Source organism: Phocoena phocoena, chromosome 19 (assembly GCF_963924675.1).
Source record: "Phocoena phocoena chromosome 19, mPhoPho1.1, whole genome shotgun sequence".
In the NCBI taxonomy this organism is placed as follows: domain Eukaryota; kingdom Metazoa; phylum Chordata; class Mammalia; order Artiodactyla; family Phocoenidae; genus Phocoena; species Phocoena phocoena.
Genome location: NC_089237.1, coordinates 25482253 through 25509976, shown reverse-complemented (window position 1 = coordinate 25509976; position 27724 = coordinate 25482253). Strand labels below are relative to the sequence as shown.

The following is a 27724-nucleotide window of genomic DNA, read 5'->3' as shown; positions in this document are numbered from 1 at the left end:
TTCCATTTTCTTTTTTGAAAAAGCATGTCCCTTTCACACCAGACCTCTGAAACCAAATCTGCTTTCCAATTACCCTGGCCTTTCTCTGCTCTCTATAGGCCAGAGTTTCCCAGATCGTGCATGTTCAAGGAACACTGGTGTTCCATAAGACGTTAATAATAAGCATTTTGTGACTTTAAATTCCACAGCGAAAAAGTTCAGTTCCTGTTGAGGTAAGCTGGTTTCCTCGACGCAGGAAGCCTCAGCTTCTAGTGTGCTCATGTGGCAATGGCAACACCCAAGAGAGGCGCAGCATACACTGTATTTTCCAACTTTTTTGACCACAGAACCCTTTTCTGAGGGACAAGTGTTCTCAGGAGCATAATAAATGAAATGCCCTGGGACTGACTACACAAGGGTGACTATAACTCTCGCCACGAACCACTGCAGAGTCTGCACCTGGAGCTTCCTGAAAAACAGCTTACACAATGGAAGGCTGCCCAACCTCCCAACTCATCAAATGAGGCTTGTGGTAACTAACCAGTGAGCCTAGCAGAGAGATAACACCGTCACCTACCTAGAATACGGCATAAAAAGCAGCTCAATTTAAGTATGACTTTTTTGTGAAAACTCAGCAAAAATCTGGTTTTGTTTAATAACTACATAACCAGTCAGGCTGAAAAACCCAGACCAAGAATATGTTCAAAAGAAGGCAGATATGTGGTATTCCTGAAGAGAATCGACAAACTAGTAGCGACAGTGGACATTACAGAAAACTATCTCCTCAAACACTTCTCCAAGGGCTCAGGAAAAGCCCTATAAGAAAAGACTTGTCTGAACACAGAGGATGAATGCATCATAGAGCACTCCCACTCCCCGCAAAAAAACTTTTTAAAGAACAAGTTGAACTGAGAAGACAGTGAGTTTTTTTTTTTTTTCTTTTTCTTTCTGTACTGCTATACTGCCTCTTTCCCCCACTCAATGCTCCAGCTACAGTGGGAGGGCGGCAGCCAGAAGGAGGAAAGGACGGGTGAATGGAGAAAACAGGAAAAGAGGCGGCACCCAACAGCACCAAGGCTCACTTTCATTAAAACGCCTTTCATTTCATAAGGCCTTATACTAACTTCAAAGAGAGACTGGAACAAAGGCAAGACCCTGAACAGCTGAAGGCTCCTTCCACTCCTGAGGATGCTTCAGTGAAACAAAGCCCTAAGCACTGTCAGCTGCTATTGTTTCTCCTCCTGGGCCCCCCAGTTTGATGTTCTAGTACAGTAATAAACCTAACTACTAAGGGGGCTGGAGCTTTTTCATGGTGATTAAAGAGGTCAGTATAACCATATGAAAGCTGACACAAGGCAAGAAAGAAAAAGGCTACCAACTAGGCTTTAATCAACTATGATGTAGTCTTATTTAATAGTAAACACAGGATTCCAAATAAGGATCTCAGAAAGAGTCACTACTGAAGGCTGATGTAAAATGACAAACAGTCCTTTTAATTTTGGGAGAGTGCATGTCTTCAAGTGCCACTTCAATTACCTAATGCTTAGAATGTTCAAGTAACATGACTCATACATGTTCAACTACTAGAGAATTGGGTGGGGGGATCCATTCTAGTTCTCTTCTTAAATCTGTTAGTTTGTAAGTAATCTAGTACCTACATCAAAACATCCCAAGTTTTTAAAGAGAAGTTTGCAAAGTAATACCATATACTCACTAGAAATAAGGTAGGTGTGAAAAGGTAGGTAAAGAAAAGACAACATTTTCAAATATCTAATTTAATACACTAAGATGAAAATGAAATTTAGACTCATCACTCACCAGCATTTAAATGACATTCCTTAATCTGAAACTGAAGTTCATTTTCATTGGGAATATCCTTCCATGTTGCAAGGAAGACCTGGCGCTCTGTATGGGGAAGCAGAGGGAAAGGAAGGATGTGCACAATCTGTCAATATTCTGACATCTAAGCCCTTGTACCATTTCTCCTTTGGAGTGCTGGTTCTAGCAATACAGCCAGCAGTAGCTTGGGACTGGAGTCAACTCCTAGCTATGCAGAGGTGCTACACTCCAGGTCAATTAATCCCTCATGAGTAGCACTAAGATACACTGGAAAAAAGTCAACATCTAGGGTTTAGTTTTGCCTCCACTGTTTTCCTATTTGGGTGACTTTGGTAAGTCTTGTGATCTTTCTGATCCTTAATTTCATCATATATTATTACATCTGCCTACCCTACCCAAAGAGCTACTGTAAGAATGAAACCAATGTTAAGTGCCAATACAACTTCATATGTATCAATACAAGCTAGTTTTATTAGATGGTGGTTTCCTAAGTAAGGGAAGAGAGAAATATCAACAACCACATGGGGAATACCAATAAATTTATCACAAATTATTGAATTCTTATCTTGAGACAGTAAGAACTCAGGACAGGGCTAAATGCTGAATTTCCATGTATTATCTCAAGTCATTATAAAAACGATTTCTGCTTTGTAAACTTGGAAACTGAAACTCAAAAAAATTAAGCACCTTGCTACAGTCACATAGCTAGTAAATAGCCAAGCTGAGATTCAAATCCACATCTACTTGTCACCAAGCCACTTACTCTGTATGCTGTGGTGACTGGCTTATTCGGACAATAGGCATTGTGACTTGGAGACCAACAGCAAAGCAAGATCAACTGTGACTCAGGAGAATATATAATTAGCAATTATTAGAGCTTTAGAATAGCCTTCCTCCATTTTTTTAGACCTCAAAATAGCTTGTCCTTCCGGGGCTATGCTCTGCCTGACACATTCAGAGAAAGAGCAAAGGTATATTTGGCAGGACAGGAGGACATACTTACCCATTTTGCCATCTTCTACAAAAAGCACGTTGAGTGGGATGAGGCAGCTGAAGTAGAAGACATCAATATTGTTTTTCACAGCCACCTGCCAGTAAAGTAGCAAGGGAAAATTAGGACATCATAAGAAGCCAGGTAGGAGGGAAAGAACAGTTATGTGTCTAGAAATAAATCACCCAATTTCCTTCCTATTTATTTATTTTTAAATATTTATTTATTTATTTGGTTGCGCTGGGTCTTAGTTAGTTGCGGCACATGGGATCTAGTTCCCTGACCAGGGATCAAAGCTGGGCCCCCTGCATTGGGAGCACGGAGCCTTAGCCACTGGACCACCAGGGAAGTCCCAAAAACCTGTTATTTATTTATTTAGCCTCACTGCACGGCATGTGGGATTTTAGTTCTCCGACCAGGGAATAAACCTGCGCCCCTTGCATTGGAAGCGGAGAGCCTTAACCACTGTACGGCCAGGGAAGTCCCTCCTTCCTCTTTTAGACAGGGCAGGAAACCCCAAATCAAGACATACCAGCCCATACACTGCAAAGCATGTCCTTATTCACTCCACTGTCAAGAGCACCGTGGACAGCCTGCAACTCTGCCTTGCTCCAGGAGGGGCCCCAGGAGGAATGAATTCAAGGCACAAATTCTATACCTGCGATATCCAGTCAGTTGTTTTAATAGTAGTTTCTGCTACCACTTACTAAGTACCTATTAATGAGAATATTTCTAATCCTCATTATAACTATCCCAAACAAAGTACTGTTACTACCCTCTCATTTTACAGATGAGGAACTGAGGTTCAGAAAGATTAAGTAACATCCAGTATCATACTGTCAGTACACAGAAGAACCAGGATTCAAATGCAAAATTGACTCTAAACCTTGTTTTTTTTCTCTCCACAATAACTGGTGGCATACTGCCCCTTATCTTTTTTCAGGTATCAGTTTTAAAGCTCTTTCTTTTATAAAATCTTACTTTCCTAAGTCATATGGCTGGAAAAGCTTGCTGGGTCAAACACTCGTAAATCTGATGACTCTCGGAAGGAAAAGCCTTTGAACAAATGAAGAAATGAGTTTTCTTCTCACAATACAAACTTCTGGATTTGGGCAGGCTGTGATTCTACCATGGCCCATTCAATCCAGGGCATGCTGTTCATATTTTTTAAAAAGCTATAATAAGTACCTGTGTTCAGGGGCAACACTGATTGGTGTCTCTATTCAGAAACAGGCAGACTCCACCGTGGCAGATTATAAGAGCCATATACTGTAAGAGGGGAGAGTAGGAGAAGAACTGCTCGAAACTACCACTTCCCACTGGTTCCTGTCACTGGTGACTTTCCTATCTATGCTCTTGGCACTGCAGAAAACCATTTCTCTGGGTGAGTTTTATAATCAGTAACCAAGTCTATTTCTCTCTAAGAAAATAAAGGTAAAAAGTGCTTATCTAGCACCACTATTCTCTCCCCGCCCCTTCTTGGGGCAAATGCCTATAACTCCAACAGCATATTGAGATAGAAATATCCTCTTTCCGAAGTACTTCCAGTTCTTTTACATTTGTTATCAACTCATCTTCCCCACCTTTTTTTCTTTTGTCTGCATTGGGTCTTCGTTGCTGCGCAGCACGGGCTTTCTCTAGTTGTGGCGAGCGGGGGCTACCCTTCGTCGTGGTGGGTGGGCTTCTCATTGCGTTGGCTTCTCTTTGTTGCGGAGCATGGGCTCTAGGCACGTGGGCTCTAGAGCGCAGGCTCAGGAGTTGTGGTGCACGGGCTTAGATGCTCCGTGGCATGTGGGATCTTCCCAGACCAGGGCTCGAACCCGTGTCCCTGGCATTGGCAGGCGGATTCTTAACCACTAAGCCACCAGGGAAGTCCCTTCCCCACCTTAAATAGTACCTTTACTTCATCCTCCATAATTTGGTTTGGGTATGTCTACTTGATATCTTTCTGCCCTCTTTCCTATAAGAATTCATCAAATTACTTTCCTTGTAACTTGTACATTTAACCTTTCAATGACCCACACCCAGGAGTTTCTGACCTATATCACATAATCAGATGCCCAAAATGCTGAGACAGCAGGAGTCTCAAAAAGCTTGAGTCTGGTGAATACAAGCAGAGTAACTAACCTCAGGGAAGAGGGACCTTAGACATTCTTTAAGATGTACTAGAGCACTACTTCAAAAGATCTATACCAGCTGTGGGCTTCTGGGAAGGAGGTATTTTCTAATTCATCTGGTACTCAGCAATGAGAGAACGGGAACTCTTATTTCAAATAAGGGCACCAAGAAGACCTTGAGGGAGTGCCAGGCTCTGTAAAGGTCATTTAGAAGTGAAAACTGGAAGTGGTTCAAGTGGGCTAACGTGGGTCATATGTCCTCCAAGAGGTAATATTAGTGGTTCTCAACCAAAGACTTATATTAGAATCATCTGGAGAGATTTCTCAAAACAGAATCCGGGACTCCATCCTGTATTAAAAAAACAGCAATCCCTAAATCTGGGACCTGGAACATGTATTTTTGGAAAAAGTTCCTAGGAAGATCAACCAGACAAGTAATTAATTTAGAACAATGTTACCTAAGAAGTCTGTGTGGGCTTATAAATAGATTGTTCATCTGAGGGAATCCTTATTCCAACCGAAGCCCTTTAACAATGGAAAAGACATGAAAATCTCTTCTAGGTCAGCAGTGCTAAAACCATTCTGCCTCAAGTACCCTTTTGACAAACAGATGAAAGTCAGGGACCTTCTTTCTGAAAACCGTACATGCAATGTTTCCACAAAAACTTCAGGGGCTTCAGGACACCCTGAAGACTATCCCTGGACTTCTGCTCTAGAATAATTCTCTGAGAAGCTGGGACACCCAAATCAGAGGCAGCAGACACAGTGGCTCTGAACACGGACTTGGGAACCAGACCAGACCACCTGATTTCAAATGCTGACTCTGTTACCTACTAGCTGTGTGACTTTAGGCAGTAGTACTCAGCTCAGTCTCCGGTCTGAAGGATGGAGATAACAAACAGGACCAAATGCACGGGGTTGTTATGAGGCTAACGAGTAAATGTTTGCAAAGCACTTATAATGGTGCCTGACTTACAATTAAGTACTATTAACAAATGTTTCTCAAAGAAAAGTTCCCTCTTCTTTCACCATTTTCTGCTTTACCTTTTTACTCAGAATTTTTCATAATTAAGGATAACCACATTAGGCTTATCTGATATCTTACACATGCTCAAATGCAGTATTACAACTATGCTAACAAGAGCTCAGTGAGGAAGCGTTTCATCTCGTTTACATTAGATTTTCAAAATCTGCATCTTGCAGCTCTCAAACTTTTACTCTTGGCTATTTTTTTAGGACCACATTTATTTCAAATGTATATGGTTCCCTTGGATCTGGGCCCTGCCTACCTCTCCAGCCTATTTCCTTAACTTCAAGCACATCAGAATTACTTCTTGCTCCCCAAACACTGAAACTGACATGCTGTTTCTTGTCAGATGTTGTTCTTTCTGCTTAATATGTTCTTCTCCTAAAACTTTATCTGTCTGGAAAATATCTATTTAATCTGAAGATGCAGTTCAAGCTTGACAAGGGTTTCTCAGGAAGGCTCTAGTTCCTCTCCGTAGCACCCAATCCATGCACCTCTATAGAGAATAAATAATTGTTTATCTCTGCCTCACCCACAACACAATGATCTCTCTCTCAGTGCAGGGGCTCTCATCTTCATTCACATTCTAGTGACTCAATAAGTATTTGCTGCATGAAATTTAAGGGGAAGAAGTTGAGCAAATGAAATGAAACACTGGTTTCTCAACCTTTTTTTTTTTTCCTTTTTAACCTGTACATCGTTCATATGCAGAACATAATTTCAGGGACTTCCTTGGTGGCACAGTGGTTAAGAATCCGCCTGCCAATGCAGGGGACACGGGTTCAAGCCCTGGTCCGGGAAGATCCCACATGCCATGGAGCAACTAAGCCCATGCGCCACAACTACTGAGCCTGCGCTCTAGAGCCCGTGAGCCACAACTACTGAAGCCCGTGTGCCACAACTACTGAGCCCATGTGCCACAACTACTGAAGCCCATGTACCTAGAGCCCGTGCCCCGCAACAAGAAAAGCCACCGGAATAAGCCTGCGCACCGCAACGAAGTGTAGCTCCCACTCGATGCAATTACAGAAAGCCTGTGCTGCAGCAACAAAGACCCAACGCAGCCATAAATAAATAAATAAATTTATTTTAAAACCCCCATAGGGCTTCCCTGGTGGCGCAGTGGTTGAGAGTCCGCCTGCCGATGCAGGGGACACAGGTTCGTGCCCCGGTCTGGGAAGATCCCACATGCCGCAGAGCGGCTGGGCCCGTGAGCCATGGCCGCTGAGCCTGCGCTCCGCAATGGGAGAGGCCACAACAGTGAGAGGCCCGCGTACCTCAAAAAAAAAAAAAAAAAAAAAAAACCCCATAATTTCACCAGTAACATGGCTCATTAGGCACACAGATACTTGATGAGGCAAGGATGGGGGGGATAGAATGATACGTGGGCTCTTTTGGTTTCAAATTCACTGGGCTAAAATAATATTTAGATGTTGAGGAAGAATAACATAGGCAGTAGATCACAACCCAAAGAATATTAGATTCTCCAAGGATATGCCAATAACTCTTCGGGAGTCTCGGCAAAAAAGATTCAAGGAAAACACAGTATGAAGCCAGTCCAATTCCAATCCAGACGGCAGCTCTCTCTCTTTTTAAATTTTTATTTATTTATTTTGGGCTGCGTTGGGTCTTCCTTGCTGCGCGCAGGCTTTCTCCAGTTGTGGCAAGCCGGGGCTACTCTTCGTTGCGGTGCGCAGGCTTCTCACTACGGTGGCTTCTCTCGTTGCAGGGCATGGACTCTAGGTGCACAGGTTTCAGTAGTTGTGGCACGTGGGCTCAGTAGCTGTGGATGGCGGGCTCTAGAGCACAGGCTCGGTAGTTGTGGTGCACAGGCTTAGCTGCTCCACAGCATGTGGGACCTTCCCGGACCAGGGCTCGAACCCATGTCCCCTGCATTGGCAGGAGGATTCTTAACCACCGCGCCACCAGGGAATTTCCCAGATGGCAGCTCTCTTAAACAGAACTGAGTAAACCTTAGAGTATGATATTGACTGCTTCAATGGGAGAGAGGAGAGTTCTTTGTTTTCTTATTTTGAAATTCACCATCCCAACAGGTACAGAACAGAAAGACATAATCCAGACAAGGTGGAGAAGTATTTTCCAAGAGCTTTAACATCAACGTCTAGCTTGCCTATGGCAAATCAATTATCACATATATATCCAACTGCCTACTTGGTATCTCTACTTGGATAACTAACAGATATCTGAAAATGAACATGTCCAAAACCAAATTCTTGATCTCCCCATCTCATCCCTAAATGGACCCTATTGCTGACTTTCCAAACTCAGTATATGAAACACTGCCAAGCTTTTTATGGTGTCCCTGGTTCTGCACTTGTCTCTCCCCACCCTCCCCACCTAGCTTCCCAGTCTACTGTCAACAAGGCAGTGATCTTAAAATGTAGATCAATTCATAAATACTTCCCTGCTCAAACTTCCAATGACTTCCCAAACTTACAACTGCCTATAGTTGGATGTCTCTTACTTCTCTGTTGTCATATGCTATGACTCTCCCATCAGCCACAGGAGCCTGCTGTTGTGCCCTGCACATACCAGGCATACTCCTATCTCATAGTTTTTTGCCTTTGTTGTTTCTTCTGCTTGAAATTCTCTTCCACCAGAAATGTGCAAGGCTCATTCTGGCCTCCTTTAGGTCTTTGCTTTAAATCAAATATTATCTTCTCACGTAGGTCTTCCATGACCAACATATTTATAAAATTATACCACCCAACCTCCAACTCTAGGACTCCCTATCCCAACCTCTGCTTTGTTTCTCTCCATCGCTCTTATCTGACATATTATTTTACTTATTTGTTGGTGCACTGCCTGTCCCTGTGCCACATAATCCACCTCGAGTAAAATGTAAGTTTCACAAGGGAAGGGATTTTTGTCTCTTGTTCACTACTGTATTCTCAGTTTCTAAAACAGTGACTGGCACAGAGTAAGGGCTCAATAAGAATAACGACTGTAAAATACACTACTCAAAGTTCCTGACAGCCATTTGGGTTTAGACAAGATATGAACTTGGTCTAAAGTTTCCAAAAGGACAGGACTTCTCAAGTTTTTTCCAGTGTACTTCCCTTAACAGAGGAGGAAAGAATGGACATATATAGTGGGGTGGAGGTAGGGGTAAGGATCAGGATTAGGCGCATAATATGAAGTAGCCCATCATAAGAACAAAATTTCCTTGAAGTTCCATGCTATTCCATAATGAATCCATGTGTTCTAATATGAAAATGTGTTTCTCCATTTTCCTTTAAATAAAACTGATGCTCCAGGCGAACACACCGTGTGTATTCTTCAGCCTCACGTACCTCCTAACATGCTGGTTTTAAAACTGGTGTTTTGGGGGTTTTTTTTTTGCAGTACGCGGGCCTCTCACTGTTGTGGCCTCTCCCGTTGTGGAGCACAGGCTCCGGACGTGCAGGCTCGGCGGCCATGGCTCACGGGCCCAGCTGCTCGGCGGTATGTGGGATCTTCCCAGACCGGGGCACAAACCCGTGTCCCCTGCATCAGCAGGCGGACTCTCAACCACTGAGCCACCAGGAAAGCCCCCTAAAACTGGTGTTACTTAAAATTAATTTAGTGGGATGAAACTGGCATAAAAAATAGAATAGAAAATGTCATAGTGTGTCTCACGAAGAGTAAGTAATGTTTCCTGAAACTTTCAGTTTTATGTATTGTGTGTATACACTATGTAAAATGTATCTCTTACTGTAAATTGCAGTCAAAAAAGTATAACCACCATAATACTCATACACCAACTTAAAAAGGAAGCAGTGAGGAAATGGGCTCAGTGAGCTCAGGAACAGAGTGCACACCTCAGTTTCTGCTCTGAGGATGCCTAAAGCAGATCACAGATGGTACCAAGGAGCTGATTACCTAATCCTCTGTTCCTCTGGTCTGTCACGTGTGACATGCGGACATAACAATATTAACTTGCCTCTCAGGGACATCAATAAGAAGAGCAAATAGAAATGATTATGAGGCACTTGGAAAACACAAAAGCGGGCTATAAATGCTTAATAATAATAATGATTTTTAAGAGTTACTTTCAGTGGCTGCTGGGGAAAGAGCAGCCTGTCAGCTTCAGCCTGTAACCAGCAATTAGTTTCTTTCCATAGTATAGGAAGCCTGCTGCAGGAGCTGCAGCCTCTTTATGGTGGCACAGCTGGAGAGGAGCAGACTGAATTAATATTCTAACCTTGTTTCAGTGTGCTCAAAAGTACTATAAAAAGGTACGAGATGAACTCAGTGTGAACTCCGGCAAATGCAGCCTCTCCCCACAGATCACCACAGGAGGCACTGCCACAAGAAAATTCAAGCCAAGTGGTATACAGCTCACCTTTGACAGTATATCATCTACTCTTCCATGACGTCACTTGTGACCTTTCCAAGTGTCTGAGGAATTTTTTTTTCCTCCTCTCCATTTAGCTTTTAGAAAGATTATTTGCAGGCTGGTCCAAGCCAGGACCAGGCAGTGACGCCAACCATCGCCAGTTGTCTGAGGAATGATGATTCAGATGTGTGTTAAAGCACCACACCACCTAGTCAACAGAGCCTAGGGGAATGGCTCTGAGTGACAGGTTTATAATGACACTGACTCCAACTGTGTGATATGTCATCTGAGACTCAAGCAGAAGAGGCTCTCTGCTAGCTGCTGGAGTTAAATCTACCTGTAGTTCTGCATTCCTAGTCAATGCCAAAAAATATCTACCATCTTTAGTTTAAATATGGTCTTCCATTTCGAACCCTATTGACCGATACATTATCTGAGACTTCTCAGAGACGTCCTGACAAATCAGGGCTATCTATAATATCTGACAATGTCTGAATACAGTTAAAAACATAGCAGAAATAGTCATGCAACCCACCATAGAAAATGTCAATTTACTTTCCTTCCGATGCTAATTACATTTTAACTTGAACAGCCATCTTTAGTTTACTTCCAGGGCTAAGATTCAAACAAGAAGCCTCTATTTTCTTTTTTAGTTCACCCAATAGATCAGATGGATTGCATGGCAGCTGAGCAGCCCTCAAACACTGCCAATCTGCTGTCATTATAGATAAAAGCCACACTTGTTGATTTTCATTGTTAAGAGCATGTGGACGGTGGAGCCTCTTACAGGGAAAACTTGACAGGTTCCTCTCTTCCTGATAAAAGCAGTAGCTCCATGTCCCTAAGCTAATTTCCCCTTGGGCAACAACATGCACTTCAGCATCTGAAATTTCCATGTTAAAGTGGCTCTCAGAATGGAAAGGAAAGCTCTGAACAGACCCTCAGATAGATGATCTCTTAAACTTAAATCTTCTAGTGGTACACATAATTACTGGGTTTTAGAATGGCAATGAGGGGGCTTTCCCTGCTGGTCCAGTGGGTAAGACTCTGCGCTCCCAATACAGGGGGGCCGGGTTTGATCCCTGGCCAGGGAACTAGATCCCACATGCATGCCACAACTAAGAAGTCCGCATGCCACAACTAAGAAGCCCGAGCCTGCATGCCGCAATGAAGATCCTGCATGCCTCAATTAAGACACGGCGCGGCCAAACATATATATATAATAATAAATATTTAAAAAAAAAAAAAGAATGGCAATGAGAACCTAAGAGACAAGCTCTCTTGGTGGGCCCTGTTTTGAAAGGCGAAGAGAAACCAAAAGATACTGAAACTGATGTAACTATGACTCCTCCTGGAGTTCCCATTCGGTCATGCAGTTTTGCTTAATCTCAATCTCAGAAGCCTCCCACAGAGTTAACACCATGAATTAGAATGCAGGCAGATTAAATCTCCAGAACAGCAATGAGAAGACTAACACTGTAAAGTGGTATATATACACAGACATTAGTTTAGAAGAGGAAGGAGTATATCAGAATGATAAGTCTCCAAGGCTGTACACTGGAAGAACCCTAAAGCACAGTAGGGTTAGAACTACTGGAATCAAATTCTGTAATTCTTCTGCAACTTAAGCTAGACTCTCAAGTATTGCTTTAAAAAAGAATTCCCCCTCTCCGTCAAAGGCATTTGGAAAAAAAGTGGAAAGGTCACAATTTTCATGAAAGACTGCCTCTGTGGACAGAGGCAGTCTTTCATGAAGCTTCTTTTTGAAGCCCACCCTTAGCCACCACTAAAGCCATCTGAACTGCAGTCAGCCTGCACTCACACCCTTAAAGTCCCAGCACAACCTCCAGTGCCAGCACTGTGACACCTCACCCCAGAGTGAATTTCAGTTTAGGAGTCCCACCCTTTTTACTGCTTACCTCTGAACTTATAAACAATCACACCCATTCCCACCAAAGCAAACTCTTCTGATAGGAAGGGTGGAAAAACCTGGAACTGGGACATGCTAGACCATTACCTTTTTAAATAAAAAAAATTTTTTTCCCTTTTAAAGGCCAAAGTTAGACTGTTTTGAGTATTATTTGAAAAAACTGTTTTCTGAAAGCAAAGAACTGAGCGACAAGATACAATGATCATCTACTGGCAGAAGGCAAACCCTTTTGCCCTTCCTTTTAAAGCTTGCCTTCTCATCACTTCATATCCATCAGAATTAGAAAAAAGTCAGGCTTCTTTCTGGTCTCATAGAAAAATGGGCTTGCTCGGCTCCATTTCCTGTCAGACAGCTAAATGATTCTGGTTTTCCCTGGGGCTCCAAGACACACACAGAGCATCCTTAAGCTTCCAAATTTACTCTGAGAATATGATACAAAACAGTCGGAGGGCATTAGGATAATGGCTTAATAGTTGTGTAGTGACAAGTTGTTTTTATTTTGAAGTGGCACACAGACATAGGTTAGTAACAGAAAAAGTTCCCCAAATGTTAGAATAGTCACATGTTCTATTTTCCTAGTTATCGCCAGCCTTGGAAATAGGGTCCATTAACATGTTGTGATCTTGCCTTTTCAAATATCTATAAACAAGAGTAATGGAAGCAGCAGCTTCTGTTTGTTCTGCCCATTTGAGAGAAAATGAATCTGTGACTGTAGGTCCTCAGATTAAACTTGGGATCAGGACCAGACCCACCCAGGTAAAAGGGTATTGAAACAGGGGCAGGGGGTAGACTGCAAAGCCACTAAGAAACAACTGGCAGACAGAGTGTTTAGGGATACCCTGTTTGCTAAGATGAGGAGGTGCCCTTGCTGAGTTTGGTCAAGAACCAGATGCACCTGATATTTGTAAACACTTTCTTAAATGAAAGCAAAAAGGGTCATTCAACAACAAATATTTATTAAGCACCTATTGTGTGCCAGGTATTGTTCTAGGCACTAGGAGATAAATCAGTGCAGAAAAAAAACGAAGACAAAAACTGTTGCCCTTTTGGAGTTTGCGGTCCAGTGACCGAGGGGGGGCAGGAGAGTAAGAACAATAAACAGTATTTAAAATTGATAAGTGCTCTGGGGGAGAGTAAGGGTAAAGGGAATCAAGAATACTGGGAGTAGAGTGAGGTGGCCTTATCAAAAAGGTCCTACTTTAGCAAAACCCTGAAGGAGGCAATGAGTCATGCAGATATGGCAATTGGGAGAAAGAACATTCCAGACATGGGAAACAGCCAATTCAAAGGCCCTGAGGGGGCAGTATACCTGTTTGAGGATCCACGAGGAAGCCAGTGTGGCTCCAGTGGAGTGAGGGGAGGAGAAGGAGATGAAGTCAATGAGGTAAGGGGGAGGTGGAAGGCATGGCTAGATCACACAGGGACTTGTAGACCATTGTTAGGACTTGGGCTTTTCCGCTTAGAAAAAGTATCAATGCAAGTTGTTCCACACTGGCGATGTAAACCCATGTATAACAGGGCAGTGGTACAGCAAGAATTAAGCAACTGCCACAACTCTGACAGGACCATACCTAGGTAGAGAGGGTCACTAGCAGCTGTGTGCCTCAAAAGGAACACAGGGTCAAGGGAAAACAATGCTAAGATATACTGCATCCGTTCCTGCTCCAGGCAGCTTCCTCCAAGTTTTACATGTTAGGCAAAATAAATCAGAAACTTACAGCAAAAAGCGTACTTGATCTCTTTCTGTCAATACAGAACCCACCTGCCGTGCTATACTGACCAATCTGGTTACTACCCGTAAGTAACCAAATGCTAACCAAATTAATCACAAGCCCCTAATGCTCTCCTCCTCCAGCAGTCTACAACAGAATTACTCTATGCAGTTTCAGCTGCCAGAAAGAGCCAGCAGTATTTTCACAGGCCTTTCAGCCTGACAGACAGACAAGTTCCCCAAACCCAAGGTCTTACCTTAAACAGGTTCTGCCCGACCTACATAGGCTCTCACCCTAAAGGCACGATCTTTCTTTTTCCCTTTAATGACAGATTTGTGTACCTTGCTAGGACTGGGTGACGTGCCCTTGGTTGCAGCTGTTGCACCATAGAATACTATGAATACACAGAATACGAGTACACAGAATACATCAACAGCATGAACTATTTGCTATGCAGGGCTTACTGTTCAACTTTAAAATACATTTCGTACATACAGTACTGAGTCACAAAATGGTGAAGGCAGGACTAATAAACTATCAGTTAAAGTTATCAGCTATTCCACACCCCAGTCTGGTATATCATGGGACTGAAGACCCAGTAAAAACTCAACAGAAGAACAGACTTCAGTAATGAGAGTGAATGAATATTATTCATTTTAAAATCCTGAGGTGAAACTGATCTAGAATCTAATCTAGGTTCTAGGTGGTAAACACACAGATTAGTTCATAGCAAGTTAGAAATCAAGAGGGTTCACAGGTGTGCCTATGTAATGCCCACTATATTATTTAACCTCAACATGGACAAAAAGGCAGGCACAGGTGGCTGTCAAGATGACTGGGTACATGGGTAGCCCACTGTGCACAGATGCTATCTCTGGGCAGTTTTACTGGGGAATCAGGTCATATACAGAAGGAGCAGAAACTATTGTCAGAAGCACAGCATGAGCTATGGACTTGAGAAGTTTGGTGCTTTCATAGTTGGAGTATCTGCCTTCCATCTCCTTCAATGGCTCCTGGGAAGGATTGTTGCCACTAAGCTAAGGACCACCATTCATTCACACACTTTTCAAAAATAATTAAATAATGTTTTCCTTTGTCTCCAAACTGTAACTGAGTCTAAGTACATTTACCAGTGTCTCCACTTCTTTCTTTCTTTTTTTAAAGAATACCATTTATTTATTTATTTATTTAGGCTGCACTGGGCCTTCGTTGTTGCACACGGGCTTTCTCTAGTTGCGGTGAGCGGGGGCTACTCTTCGTTGCAGCGTGCAGGCCTATTGCGGTGGCTTCTCTTGTTGTGGAGCACGTGCTCTAGGCACGCAGGCTTCAGCAGTTGTGGCTCGTGGGCTCAGCAGTTGTGGTTCACGGACTCTAGAGCACAGGCTCAGTTGCTGTGGCTCACAGGCTTAGTTGCTCCGCGGCATGTGGGATCGTCCCGGACCAGGGCTCGAACCCACGTCCCCTGCACTGGCAGGCTGATTCTTAACCACTGCACCACCAGGGAAGCCCAGTGTCTCCACCTCTAACCGCTTTTTTTTTTTCTTTTAATTAGAACAATAAAACTGATATCTATTTGCAGAACACACAAACATATGTCCTTCCATAAATTTAGGCCTTCCTGAAGTGGAATAAAAGGGAAAATGAATTCAGACTGAGTATATTTTCATTATAGGCCCACCTGACTGATTTTCAGGCCCTATGAACCTTGATTCAGAGAGAAACTTGTTCTATAAAACCTCAAACCAGGGGCTTCCCTGGTGGCGCAGTGGTTGAGAGTCTGCCTGCCGATGCAGGGGATGCGGGTTCGTGCCCTGGTCCGGGAAGATCCCACATGCCGCGGAGTGCCTGGGCCCGTGAGCCATGGCCGCTGAGCCTGCGTGCCCGGAGCCAAAAAAAGCTGAGGCTTCATAAAAACATATCTCCTTATAAAACCTCAAACTGTAGAATTAGGATCTACAGATAGAATTTAAAGACAGACAAATTTTAGTTCAATATAAATAACTTCCTAAGAGAGTTTTAGGAAGATGGAATGGGCCATTTTAGGGTAGTAAATCACTAGTAGTATTCATGTAGATGCTGAGGCTCCAATCACAGCTAATACAAGGCAAATTCCATCAGAAATAGGGTTTAAAACAGACAATATTAAAGGTCATCCTTACAACCAGGAGATTTTACATTCTTTCTGTCTGCACACTCATACAGCTCAAAGCTTTTCTCAAGTTTTATTTTCAACATGTATGAACCTCAATACCATGAAACCTATGTATAACCTCTATATTAAAAAATTGTGAATAAAAGAAATTCTTTTCCTATCTCACTGAACATGACACCATAGCGAAATAGCAATATAAAGAGAACAACATGAATGAGGGCAAGATATGGCTCTCAAGTGGGCTTCAATCCAGCTTAGGAAAATCCCAGGGTGTTTCCTTTAATTCCAACCTATTACACCCTAAGGCTTTGCGTAAAAATTATTAGCCATAATGAGAACATAAGTACTAGAAACAAGTACCGACTTTTTATTCAGAATTTAAAGTCCCCTACTGCAAAAAAGATCACATGATTCAATCTATTTTCTAATCATTTATCAAACCAGAACTACAAAACTAATTCCATTTTTCATCATCAACTCCTGACTTACTATCATGATATAAAGATGGCTGAGATTTTAATAGATGAAAATGCACAATTTCGTCTATTAAATTTCGAGATAGGAAAAGTTCTATTACCCTGTAGAACTACTTTGTGAAATTTATTACCATTTGCTCAAGATTCTCAGCATGGGCTTCTGTTACTTGAGTAACCTTAGCTCACAGGCTCTTTTCAATGAGGGACTAGCTCCCAAGCTTGGGTGTCCTACGAACTGAATTCCGGGTTTCAGGAACAACTGTCTCCTACCACTGAGGGCAGATTATTTTTGGCCACGCCACATGTGGGATCTTAGTTCCCTGACCAGGGATCAAACCCGCACCCCCTGCAGTGAAAGCACAGAGTCTTAACCACTGGACTGCCAGGGAAGTCCCTTAGAATACAGAATTCTTATCTACTGCTTATGTGTGGTTATTCAAGCAGGGCCGTCGCTATTAACAAACATATTCCTGGGACTTCCCTGCTGGCGCAGTGAAAAACAATCCGCCTGCCAATGCAGGGGACACAGGTTCAATCCCTGGTCCAGGAAGATGCCACATGCTGAGGAGCAACTAAGCCCGTGTGCCACAACTACTGAGCCTGTGCTCTAGAGCCTGCAGGCCACAACTACTGAGTCTGCATGCTGCAACTACTGAAGCCTGTGCGCCCAGAGCCCATGCTCCACAACAAAGAGAAGCCACCGCAAGGAGAAATCTGCATTACAACGAAGAGTAGCCCCCGCTCACCACAACTAGAGAAAGCCCACGCGCAGCAACGAAGACCCAAATGCAGCCTAAATAAATAAATAAAAATTAAAAAACAAACATATCCTAAAAGAGAGTCCCAGAAGCCAGTAGTTGAGTTCCGGTTATAGAAAGACAAAAGATACTGTCTAGCAGAATCTTGATTATCCAGACAGAAAGGGTAAAGAGGGTTCTTACTAAGGCCCACCTAGTGAAAAAGGAACATCTAGTATATAAGATACCCTATTTCTCAGATGAGATTAAAAGAAACATTTATAGTCCTGATGTGACATGAAAAATATATCAGATTTGAAGCAGCAATCAGAAAAAACAATTTTTTCTTTGGTGGTAAAATATTTTCATCTTTCATAACCATTACCTACATACTGCTAATGGAATATTTCAGATTCTGTCCTGTCTACAGGGGTTATTTTCAGCATTGGATCTACCTGTGACCTGGGAATCTCTTATAGTTCTCCTAAGATCCACCACCTCAAGGACTCAGCGTCTATTCAAGCAGCATGTGGTTCCATAAAAGCAATCAGAGTGCACTGTCCTCAACTGTGGATCCCGGAAGACCAAAGGAGGCTTTAATACTGAGGTTGTTTGGCTTGCACAACAGTCAAGAAAAGTCAGTAAATGCCAAGCTGGTTTGCTTCCTTTGATGGAAGCTGCTGAAAAGATCTTCCGTTTGGCAGCATTTACCAGTTTTTCTGGTACAATAGCTACAGCTGTGGGCTTTCTGAGTGTGAACAGACATATGGAAGACATGAAATATTAGGAACAGGCACCATCTGCAACTGATTGTCTCACAGGCTGGGACTGCAATACAGGAGTAGCAACGGACACACTTTTCTCAGGGCCATACACTGGCAAAAAAACCCAAAAACCAAAAAACAAAAAACTTTTGGGGACTTCCCTGATGGTCCAGTGGTTAAGAACCTGCCTTCCAATGCAGGGGATACCGGTTTGATACGTGGTCAGGGAACTAAGATCCCACATGCTGTGGGGCAACTAGCGCACTCTAGCGCCCGGGTGCCGCAACTAAGACCCGATGCAGCCAAACAAAACAAACAAAAAAACCCTTTTGGCTGACAAAGATCTTAAAGATATGAATAAATGGGATTGTAAGACTGTGTCCTTTGCAGCTAGCATCCTCAGCACTTCCTGCCCTAATCATTCAAAGGTTAAATGAACACAGTTGATGAATACTGCCTTGTTTTAGAAGAGACATTTAAAGAAAAAAACCAAGACATTATGGCTTTTCCCTAATTAATATCCATCCTCTTATTAAACAACACTTATGTGGGGTATCAAGGGGATACAAAGATAGATAATAAAAACCATATACACTAAAGGACCAATTCTTTAACCATAGGTTAACCTCTAACCATAAAGTAGTGTAGAAGGAAAGAAGAATTTTTATGAAGGTGCCATCAGGCTTTCAGGTAAAGGTAGTAGACTGAAAATCACATTTAAATTTTCTTTCTCTTGGAAGAAATTCTGCCATAATTAAAGGGAAAAAATTTAAAGGTATAAATTCATAAAGACGGGGAAGAGAAAATACAACTGCAACAAAATGTCGGTAACTGTGAAACAAATGGTGTTAGCAAAAATACCACAGAATTCTCAAAGGCTTAGGACTGGTAGCGCCTCTGGAACTGTATGGAGGGGAAATGGGGGGAGGGGATGTTAAAAGGAAGATGATCAAGAAACTGTTACAGCCCTAGATCCCCCCACCATTCTAAGCTACCTCAGCCCCTCAGCCCCTGAATAAAACTGAAAGATTGATTCTTTCAGAGAAAATAAGACAGATGGCACTTTGGGACTTCCCTGGTGGCGCAGTGGTTAAGAATCCGCCTGCCAATGCAGGGGACGTGGGTTTGAGCCCTGGTCCAGGAAGATCCCACATGCCGCGGAGCAACTAAGCCCATGTGCCACAACTACTGAGCCCACATGCCACAACTACTGAAGCCTGTGCGCCTAGAGCCTGTGCTCCACAACAAGAGAAGAAGCCACTGCAATGAGAAGCCCGTGCACTCCAACAAAGAGTAGCCCCCGCTCGCCACAACTAAAGAAAGCCTGTGTGCAGCAACGAAGACCCAATGCAGCCAAAAATAAATAAATACATAAAAAATAAAATAAATAAAATAGTAAGATAGATGGCACTTTGAAGGGGATGCCAGGCATGGCTGAGGGGTGGTGAAGGAAGTGAATTTATGCATATACTGAATGCTGAGACTCTCCAGCCCTCTTTCCCAATTTAGCTCCCAGGAGGCTGGTAGACACTCTTTATATTCTAAACAGGAGAGGCAAGGATAATTTTTTGAAAAATTAAGCCAGCCCCTAAAGAAAGACATGAAAGTACTGACATAGAGGATTCTAGCTACCCTCGGTGACGGGTAACTGGAGCTCCTAACCTGGCCCTCATGGTTTAGAGGGCCATACTCTGATCTTCCTCTGGCTTCCTCGGAACCGCTGTATAGAAGAATCCACATGGCCAAAGAGACATGCCCAGGTAGAACACATAGAATTTCCTGGCTAAAAAGCCCTAACACTGTTTCCAGGGCCTTCTTGAAATACTTCTACTGGTCACTTTTCCTGAGGGTCAGTAAGCATATCCATAGGCCCAAGGGATGGCCAAAGGGTGGAAGTTGAATAAAGGAAGAGTAGGCTGTGAAACAGGGTTCTTCAGTTGCACTCCTGAGTGAACAGATGGGTAATTTTAGTTAAGAACCAAATGGAAGTCCTAGAACTGAAAAGTACAGTATCTGTTGTTTGTATTTCTTTTTTTGGCCGTGCCGTGCGGCCTGTGGGATCTTCCCAGACCAGGGCCTGAACCTGTGCCCCCTGCAGTGGAAGTGCAGAGTCTTAACCACTGGAATGCCAGGGAAGTCCCGAAAAGTACAATATCTGAAATGAAAGTTATACTGAATGGATGTAACAGAACACTGTAGCCTATAAAAGGAGAGTCTGTATACTTGAAGACAGATCAATAGGAATCACCCCATCTGAAGAACAGAAAGGAAGAAAACAATAACAACTAAAAACCACCCTTAGTGATCTGAGGGACAATATTGAGTGGTTACACATATGTGTAAGTGGAGGTCTGAAAGGAGGGAATAGAGATGCTGAGGCGGAAAAAAATTTAAAGAAATAATGGAAAAAAAATTTTCCTAAATTTGGCAGAAACTATCAATTTACAGATCCAAGCTCAGTGAACCCGAAGCCAGATAAATACAATGAAAACACCTAGGTACGTAACAGTCAAGCTGCTGAAAGCCAAACATAAAAGAAAAAGAGAGGGTGTCCATAGATCAGCACTGTTCAACAGAACTTTCTGTAATGATGGAAATGTTCTACTTCTGCACTGCCCAATCTAGTAACCACCAGCCATGTGAACATTTGAAATGTGGCTGATGCAACTGAGGAAATGAATTTTTAATTTCATTTTATTTTAATTAATTTCAATTTATACAGCTATAAGTAGCTAGTGGCTATCATACTGAACAGTGTAGCTAAGAAGCCTTATGAGATATCAACCCATCATAATATGTGCACTTTACTGATTCAAACCAACACTAATAATAAAAACAAACAAAAAGTTTAAGATACGGAGATAATTAAAAACTTGAGAACTGACTGGATATTTGATGTTAACGAATTCTTGTTAATTTTTTAATGTGCACATAATTATTGTGGTTATGTTTTTAATAAGACACCATCTGTTTTAAATATATATATTGAAATATTTACAGATGAAATGATATAAATGTCTAAGATTCACGTCAAAACAATATGCTGCGGACGGGGTATAGATGAAACAATATTAACTATGGGCTGATAATTATTGAAGCTAGATGATGGGCACACAGGGACTCATTACACTATTTTGTTTACTTTTGTAGAGTTAAAAAATTTTCATATAATGTTTCTAATTAGAAAGTAGAGCAAAAGGAGAAAGAGATGGAAAATAGGACCAAAAAAAGGGAGATCAGTCCAGGAGGGTCAACATTCAAATAGCAAGACTTCCAATAAGAGAGACAGAGAAAATGGAGGGACATCTATAAAAAAGAAAAACTCCCAGAACTGAAGGATACAAGTTTCTACATTGAAAGAGCCCAAAAAGTACCTAGTAAAATGGGTGAAAAGAGACACACACACCAAGGCACATCACTGTGAAATTTCAGAACATGGGAGGATAAAGAAAGGATCGTACAAGCTTTCACTGAGAAAGAACATGGCACAGAAAAGGATCAACAATCAGAATGGCTTCACACTAGGAAGCAAATTATTTTCCTAACCTAGAATGATATACAGAAACCATCAGACAAGTGTGAAGATAAAAAAGACATTTTAAAACATGTGAAGTCTCAAAAACTTTATTCTCTACATACTTATTCTTGGGAAGCTACTAGAGGATGTTTTTCATCAAAATGAAGGAGTAAACCAAGGAAAGAAAAATACAATAGGAGACCCAACATACCAGACAGGCGAAGGGAATGAATCCCCAGGGCTATTATGAAGGGAGATCCCAGGACGACAGTTCCAGGTGTTGAAGGAAGTCAGTTCAGACTGACACAGTCAAAAGACTCCAAAAGGAGACTATAAGAAAGTGAAACCGATTAAGACTATCTTGAAGGGTCTGATCTCACTGCAATTTGGGAATGAATTACAGTTAACACAAAAAATTAAACAAACAGGAGCGGCCAAGCAGTGCCAGGCCAGGTGGGTACGTCTGTCGGTCCTGCCATGCCTGCACTGGAGACCAACCCTGGAGGTGGCCCAGGCCCGTCCTGTGGCCGGCACCGTGAAGCAGGAGTTGGCAGCCCAGAACACCCCACCCCCCAGGACGACGGCGGCCCCCCAAGCACTGTGGATTTCCGGGTACAGCTCCCTGGTGTGGAGGCCCGACTTCGCCTACAGTGACAGCTGTGTGGGCTTCATGCGCCGCTACAGCGGCCACCTCTGACAGGGAGACACCTTCCATTGGGGCAGCGACAAGATGCCTGGTCGTGTGGTGACCCTCCCTGAAGATCGTGAGGGCTGCACTTGGGGTGTGGCGTACCAGGTGCAAGGTGAGCAGGTCAATGAGGCCCTGAAGTACTTGAACGTGTGGGAGGCAGTGCTTGGTGGCTATGATACCAAGGAGGTCACCTTCTGCCCTCAAGATGCCCCTGACCAACTACTCAAGGCACTGGCCTACGTGGCCACCCCGCAGAACCCTGGTTACCTGGGCCCTGCGCCTGAGGAGGCCATCGCTACGCAGATCCTGGCCTGCCGAGGCTTCTCTGGCCACAGCCTTGAGTACTTGCTGCGCCTGGCGGACTTCAGGCAGCTCTGTGGGCCCCAGGCACAGGATGAGCACCTGGCAGCCATAGTGGATGCTGTGGGCACCATGCTGCCCTGCTTCTGCCCCACTGAGCAGGCTTTGGCACTGGTCTGAGGGGCTGAGCCCCTACGTGGACACAGGGGCAAGGTCCCTACTCCAGTGCACACAGACAGACTTGATATAGCTGGAGCCCACTGAGAACACTTGGTGGGCCGACTGGGGCCTCTCTCAAGCCCCTGCCTGTCTGCTAGCCCCCAGATCTCCTACCTGACACTGACTTACTACTTGAAACTTTATTTATTGAACCATGTTGGTGTGGTGGGCAGGGTGGGGGGCCTGCCCTAGATATAGGGGCCCTGCTGAGCGGTGCCCCACCCCAGGCGCCTGTTGCCTGATCAGATTCCCCCCAGCGCTGCTGCTATCCCCATACTACCCAGGCCTCCACCTCCCCAGGGAGCCTCCAAGAGCCCTGACCCTCTGCCCCTGACTCCAGACCAACCATTCCCTAGCCCCAGAAACAACACCCGTCAAAGGTCCCAGCCTGCTGGTGAGGGTAGGAGGCAGTGAGGAGAGGGGGCCCTACAAGAGCTGAGGCCCCTGCCAGCCGTGCTCATCCCCCAGGTCCCCAGGGCAGAGCTGGATCTGGAGGCCAGACACAGCTGCTGAGGCTGGGCCTAGGCCTCTTACCCATTTGGCTTTGTTTCCCTGTCCTTCTGTCTGGGCTACTCCTGTCTGTTTGTTGGTCTATTCCTGGGAAGCTCATCACTATAGGTCCTGGCACCTTCCCAATCTGTCCCATACTATAATCCATAAACTGATCTCATTTAAAAAAAAAAAAATTAAACAAAAAGACAGGTATTCATGTGTAAATATCTAATTACTTATATAAAATTTTATGGAGAAAAAAATAATCACACTATATAGCTCAGCTATGAGGAGTATATATAATCATAATAACATAAACAATGATTAAAGCAAATTCTAAGACAGCTCTATCAGGAAAACAGAAGGATTGGAAATATGTATGTAGATGATGGCCATAAGTGGTGAGAGAAGGCTGGGGACTGGGTTTTTCTTTAACTACAGAACTAGCTGACTCTAAATTTATTTTTATAATCCCGATAAAATTAAAATTTGAAAGAATGGTGCTATCCATGTTCTCACAAGAGTTTACAGCCTGGTGAAAAAGGAGGCCAAGCAGCTGTGAGAACACTACAGCATCTATACAAAGATTGGGATGAACACGTGTTATATCATCGTTCTACTGTCTTTTTGCAGACACTGACTTGAAGAAGCAGTCAGCTGCCAGGTAGCAAGTTTGAAGGAGTATATTGGGAAAATGTTTCTAAGCAACTGACACAGATGAAATGAAAAACGAGGATATCAAAGTCAGAGAAAACTCAGAGAAAATTCATTTAGACATTTGTTAAGGTTTTTGTTTTATTTAAATAGAGGGGATCAATTCTCTTTTCTTTTTAAGGAATATAATTATATGATATAAATAAACTCAAGAGAAGCTCCCAACGGGGGCAAGCTAAGCTTTACTTTGTGTAATATTGGTAAGTTGAATTCACAAAGGCTTTTACAACCAACATTATTAGTACAGCTGAAAAAATTTTCTAGGTTCAAATTTCTAGTAGGTATCTAAGGTATAACCTATTTTACATTTTAAGAGGGAACAGTGTCTTTCAATAATGTTTCAAAAAGACTATAAGCCAATAAGTAGTTTGACGATGTTTTTAATGAAAAGTTTTTTACATTACAGTTTTGGCGACTAGGTTTGATTTATCTGTCCTACGTTGATATCAAATTAGCCAAAATAGCTAAAACTCACACTGCTTTCAAAATTTCATTTCCTAAACCCCATTTTTTCTTTCCTGATTTTATGGTCTGGAGTACTAGAAAAGTACTAATTTTTCCTGCATGAGCTCTTGAATTTAAACATTATGTTTGCATAACATTTAAATGCCAATCAATCTTTACCTGGCTTTATCTGGATCTTTATGGTCTAAGCTTGTTGAAGTTAAGATCTGATTCTTTTTGTTCATACTAGGACAAGAGCAGAATGGAAGCTGAAATCTAAAGTAGCCCACCACTTTAAGCTAGTCATTAGTTTCACCTTGCACTAGCAGACATTAAATAGAGCTGCTCACAGCGGGGAAAAATAACTTCACCTCTTTTCAAGTTTTTGCTTATTTTCTCCATTGGGCAATACCAATTAATGAGAAAATAGCCAATATTATGACATCCCTGCAAGAAAAGAATCCATGGGGAAAACATGGAGAATCAATAGTTGACTACAGATGGAAACTGCTTTATTACATTCTGCATGGATAGAAAATTTTTAAGATTGTTTTTTATAATGTCACGTTTGTGAAATTGAAAACTTGCTACTCCTAATATCATAACAATACTTTTGAGGGAGGGGTTTGGACTAAGATTCAATTTCTTTTATGAGGGTTCCTATTTGGGATGTTCATTTCACTGAATGTGAAATGGAAACGCAAATAGGGAAGTAAACTGACATTTATTTATTTACCGTTTCCTTTTGGTTTTAAGAGTAGGAAATTTGCCCTCATTTCTGTGACCCAAATTCCCTTTCCTAATTCTAAAGTAAAGCATTCTCGCACCCATGCTGACTGTCCTCAAATATTTGGCTTGAGGCTCTGTGGGCCAACAGGAGGTTAGATTTCAATGAAAACAGAGGAGATGTAAATTTGAGTTAGTTAGTTTCTTTTAGGATTCTGTGCTGGAAAAGTGCCTTAACACATTAGTCTCATTATAGCAACAGAGCCAATTCCTTCTGCACAGAAATCCTTGTTTTGTTCTTCTAGACTGAGCCAAGTTATACTGTGACTCACTCATTGTCACTCTAAATCATTACACCCTTTGCCGAGAAAGCAGCAGTCAACTGCTGAGGCAGCAAGGTAGTTAGTCAACTGGCAAGCAGGCTTGGTGCACTGGTACTTAAACTCTTGGAGAATGTTACGTTCAACTCTAAGTAATTTTATTGTTGATGTCTCTCACCATAAGTACTAGTATCCCACACTGGTATTTCCAGGAGATTGAGCAATGGGATCCCACCTGTCTTGATTGGAAAGTGGAAGGTTGAAATTTTTTGCTCATCATTTGAAACATGTTTTATAGTCTCATTCATACTATTCTATCATTTCAAGTTCTCGATAGAAGGGGATAGCAATCCTCTTTGTTGCATCTTCTGACTGTCAGTCACAGTGCACCTTCCCCTCTTTTTTTTTTTTTTGGTTAAATTGTGAGCTGACTTTCAGTAGAGATTTTCTTCTCAGATGGGAGTCCTGATGGCCTTAAAGTTCAAAACCATTGCATAAAGGCCATTTTGCATTTGCTTCTGCCAGGTACCCTGGGTTTCACCAGTTCTGGTCCAATTTTACATTAATTTACTCGTTTGGAGAATTCTTCATGTACACAGTATAAATTCGGGCCCTGGATTTCTCACAAGAGGTCGCTCAGAACCCAGGTCAAAGAGAACTCTCTCATCACTTGCCCCTGTGGAAATCTTTTCCTAGTTCCCCTTTCATTGAGGGACTTGCCTTTCCAGGGTCTCAGCTTTGTGCAGGGATCAGTTACAATTCCCCATCTCAGGTCAGCCCAAGGTTGTCTCTTCTGTCCTTGTGAGCATTAAAACCCTCAACTTCTTGGGCTTATATCTGTATTTTATCCCTTGAGGGTTGCTACAGCTTCAGCTTACATGCTTACTACTCTGCCTTCATGTTGCTTGAACCCCAGAAGGCTTAAATTTCAAGAGAAATTCAAAGTGGTGAAAACGAAACGATACTCTAAGCTAGGACCTTAAGCATTCTAAAAATTCAGTATTTTCAAGATGGAGAGGCTCTTATAAACTTCATAAAGTTCTGAGCTCCTCTAAGATGCTGCTACACTTACCACACACTTATCACACACTTATCATATTTAAATGCAGATAACCCAACTATTTATGGCTGTGTGTTCAAAATGACCTCCACACAGCTCTACTGAAATCTATTCTTGTGACATTCAAATTCCCTATGAAAGTCTTAAGAAAGAAAAAAGTTTGTACATAACACCTTGAAACGTTTGTTTGTTGAGTAAAAAGAAAATAACTTTGTGTCAATGAGTGACTTCTGTGTGTATTTTTAATGAAAAATAAAAGTCTTCTCCACAGATTTATTTCAAACCCTATTCCATGACCAAATCTAATATAAGAAAGAGAGGGGTTGCTTTACAGATAAAATCGGCAAGACATAAACCTGTACCCCTGAGTGAAGTAAAAGTCTAACCTGCAGGTTGTTCAGAGGCTCCATCTTCATGACTGGGCCCAAGGTGTTGAGAGGCAGGGAGACATCAATGCTCTGGTTTGGCATCAGTGGTGTATGGATGGCCAGAGGAGTGCTGGGGATGACACCAAAGCTAGGAGAGATGATGAAGAAATCCCAGAGGTTAATCAGGAGGCAGGATTTAGTCACGTCTTTAGGTTTCAATGGCTTTTTACTCCATTTGAAGGAAACATAAGGAATAGCAGGCACTAAAGTGCCCAATTCTAATTTGCTGTAACACTAGTTACAACATAACCTCTTTTTTCCATTAAGAAGATTTGAGGAAGGAGAAAACATTCATAAGCACACTGGTTTGCTAATGCTCTGATTCTGAAAGTTTCTTATGTTTATCATGCCCCTAGAGGGACAGGTTTGATAAGCATCTTTTTCTTATACATCTTCCTTAGATAATCTTTGGGAGAAAGAACACTTAAGAATACCAACCTTGTAAAGTATAATGATATTATTTCACTTGCTTGATAACCTGCCTGATCAGACCAGAGGATGATTTACTGGTAAGTCTCATTTTCTTTCTTCTTTATTTACTTACACAGGATATGATCATTGGGAAAGAGCCAGTCTAAGTAAAGCAGAGTTGATTGGCTTAAACATTCCAAACAACACCCCAAAGGATAAGTTGTAGACTCAAATCTGGCCACTTACTTCGCCTAAGGCAGGCAGTGAGTACCCACCAGTTTGACTTCTCAGAGAAGCCTGCCTAATAATAATACAAGAATAGTAAAGAGATGGGAAAAG

The 27724-nt window shown here is 42.5% G+C and overlaps 1 protein-coding gene and 1 pseudogene across 6 annotated transcripts in view; one reads left to right on the top strand and one right to left on the bottom strand.

Moving 5' to 3' along the window:
* The window catches only part of AP2B1 (adaptor related protein complex 2 subunit beta 1), a 118463-nt gene that overhangs the window by 11329 nt on the left and 79410 nt on the right, over positions 1-27724 (bottom strand). For all 6 annotated transcript variants that reach the window (XM_065897326.1, XM_065897327.1, XM_065897328.1 and 3 more), the window contains 3 exons: positions 26933-27062; positions 2822-2906; positions 1798-1884 (listed from right to left, as the gene is read on the bottom strand). In XM_065897326.1, the coding sequence (XP_065753398.1) occupies positions 1798-1884; positions 2822-2906; positions 26933-27062 (302 nt within the window). The remainder of the gene's footprint in view (positions 1-1797; positions 1885-2821; positions 2907-26932; positions 27063-27724) is intronic.
* LOC136138327 (glutathione-specific gamma-glutamylcyclotransferase 1-like) lies at positions 13460-22751 on the top strand (annotated as a pseudogene).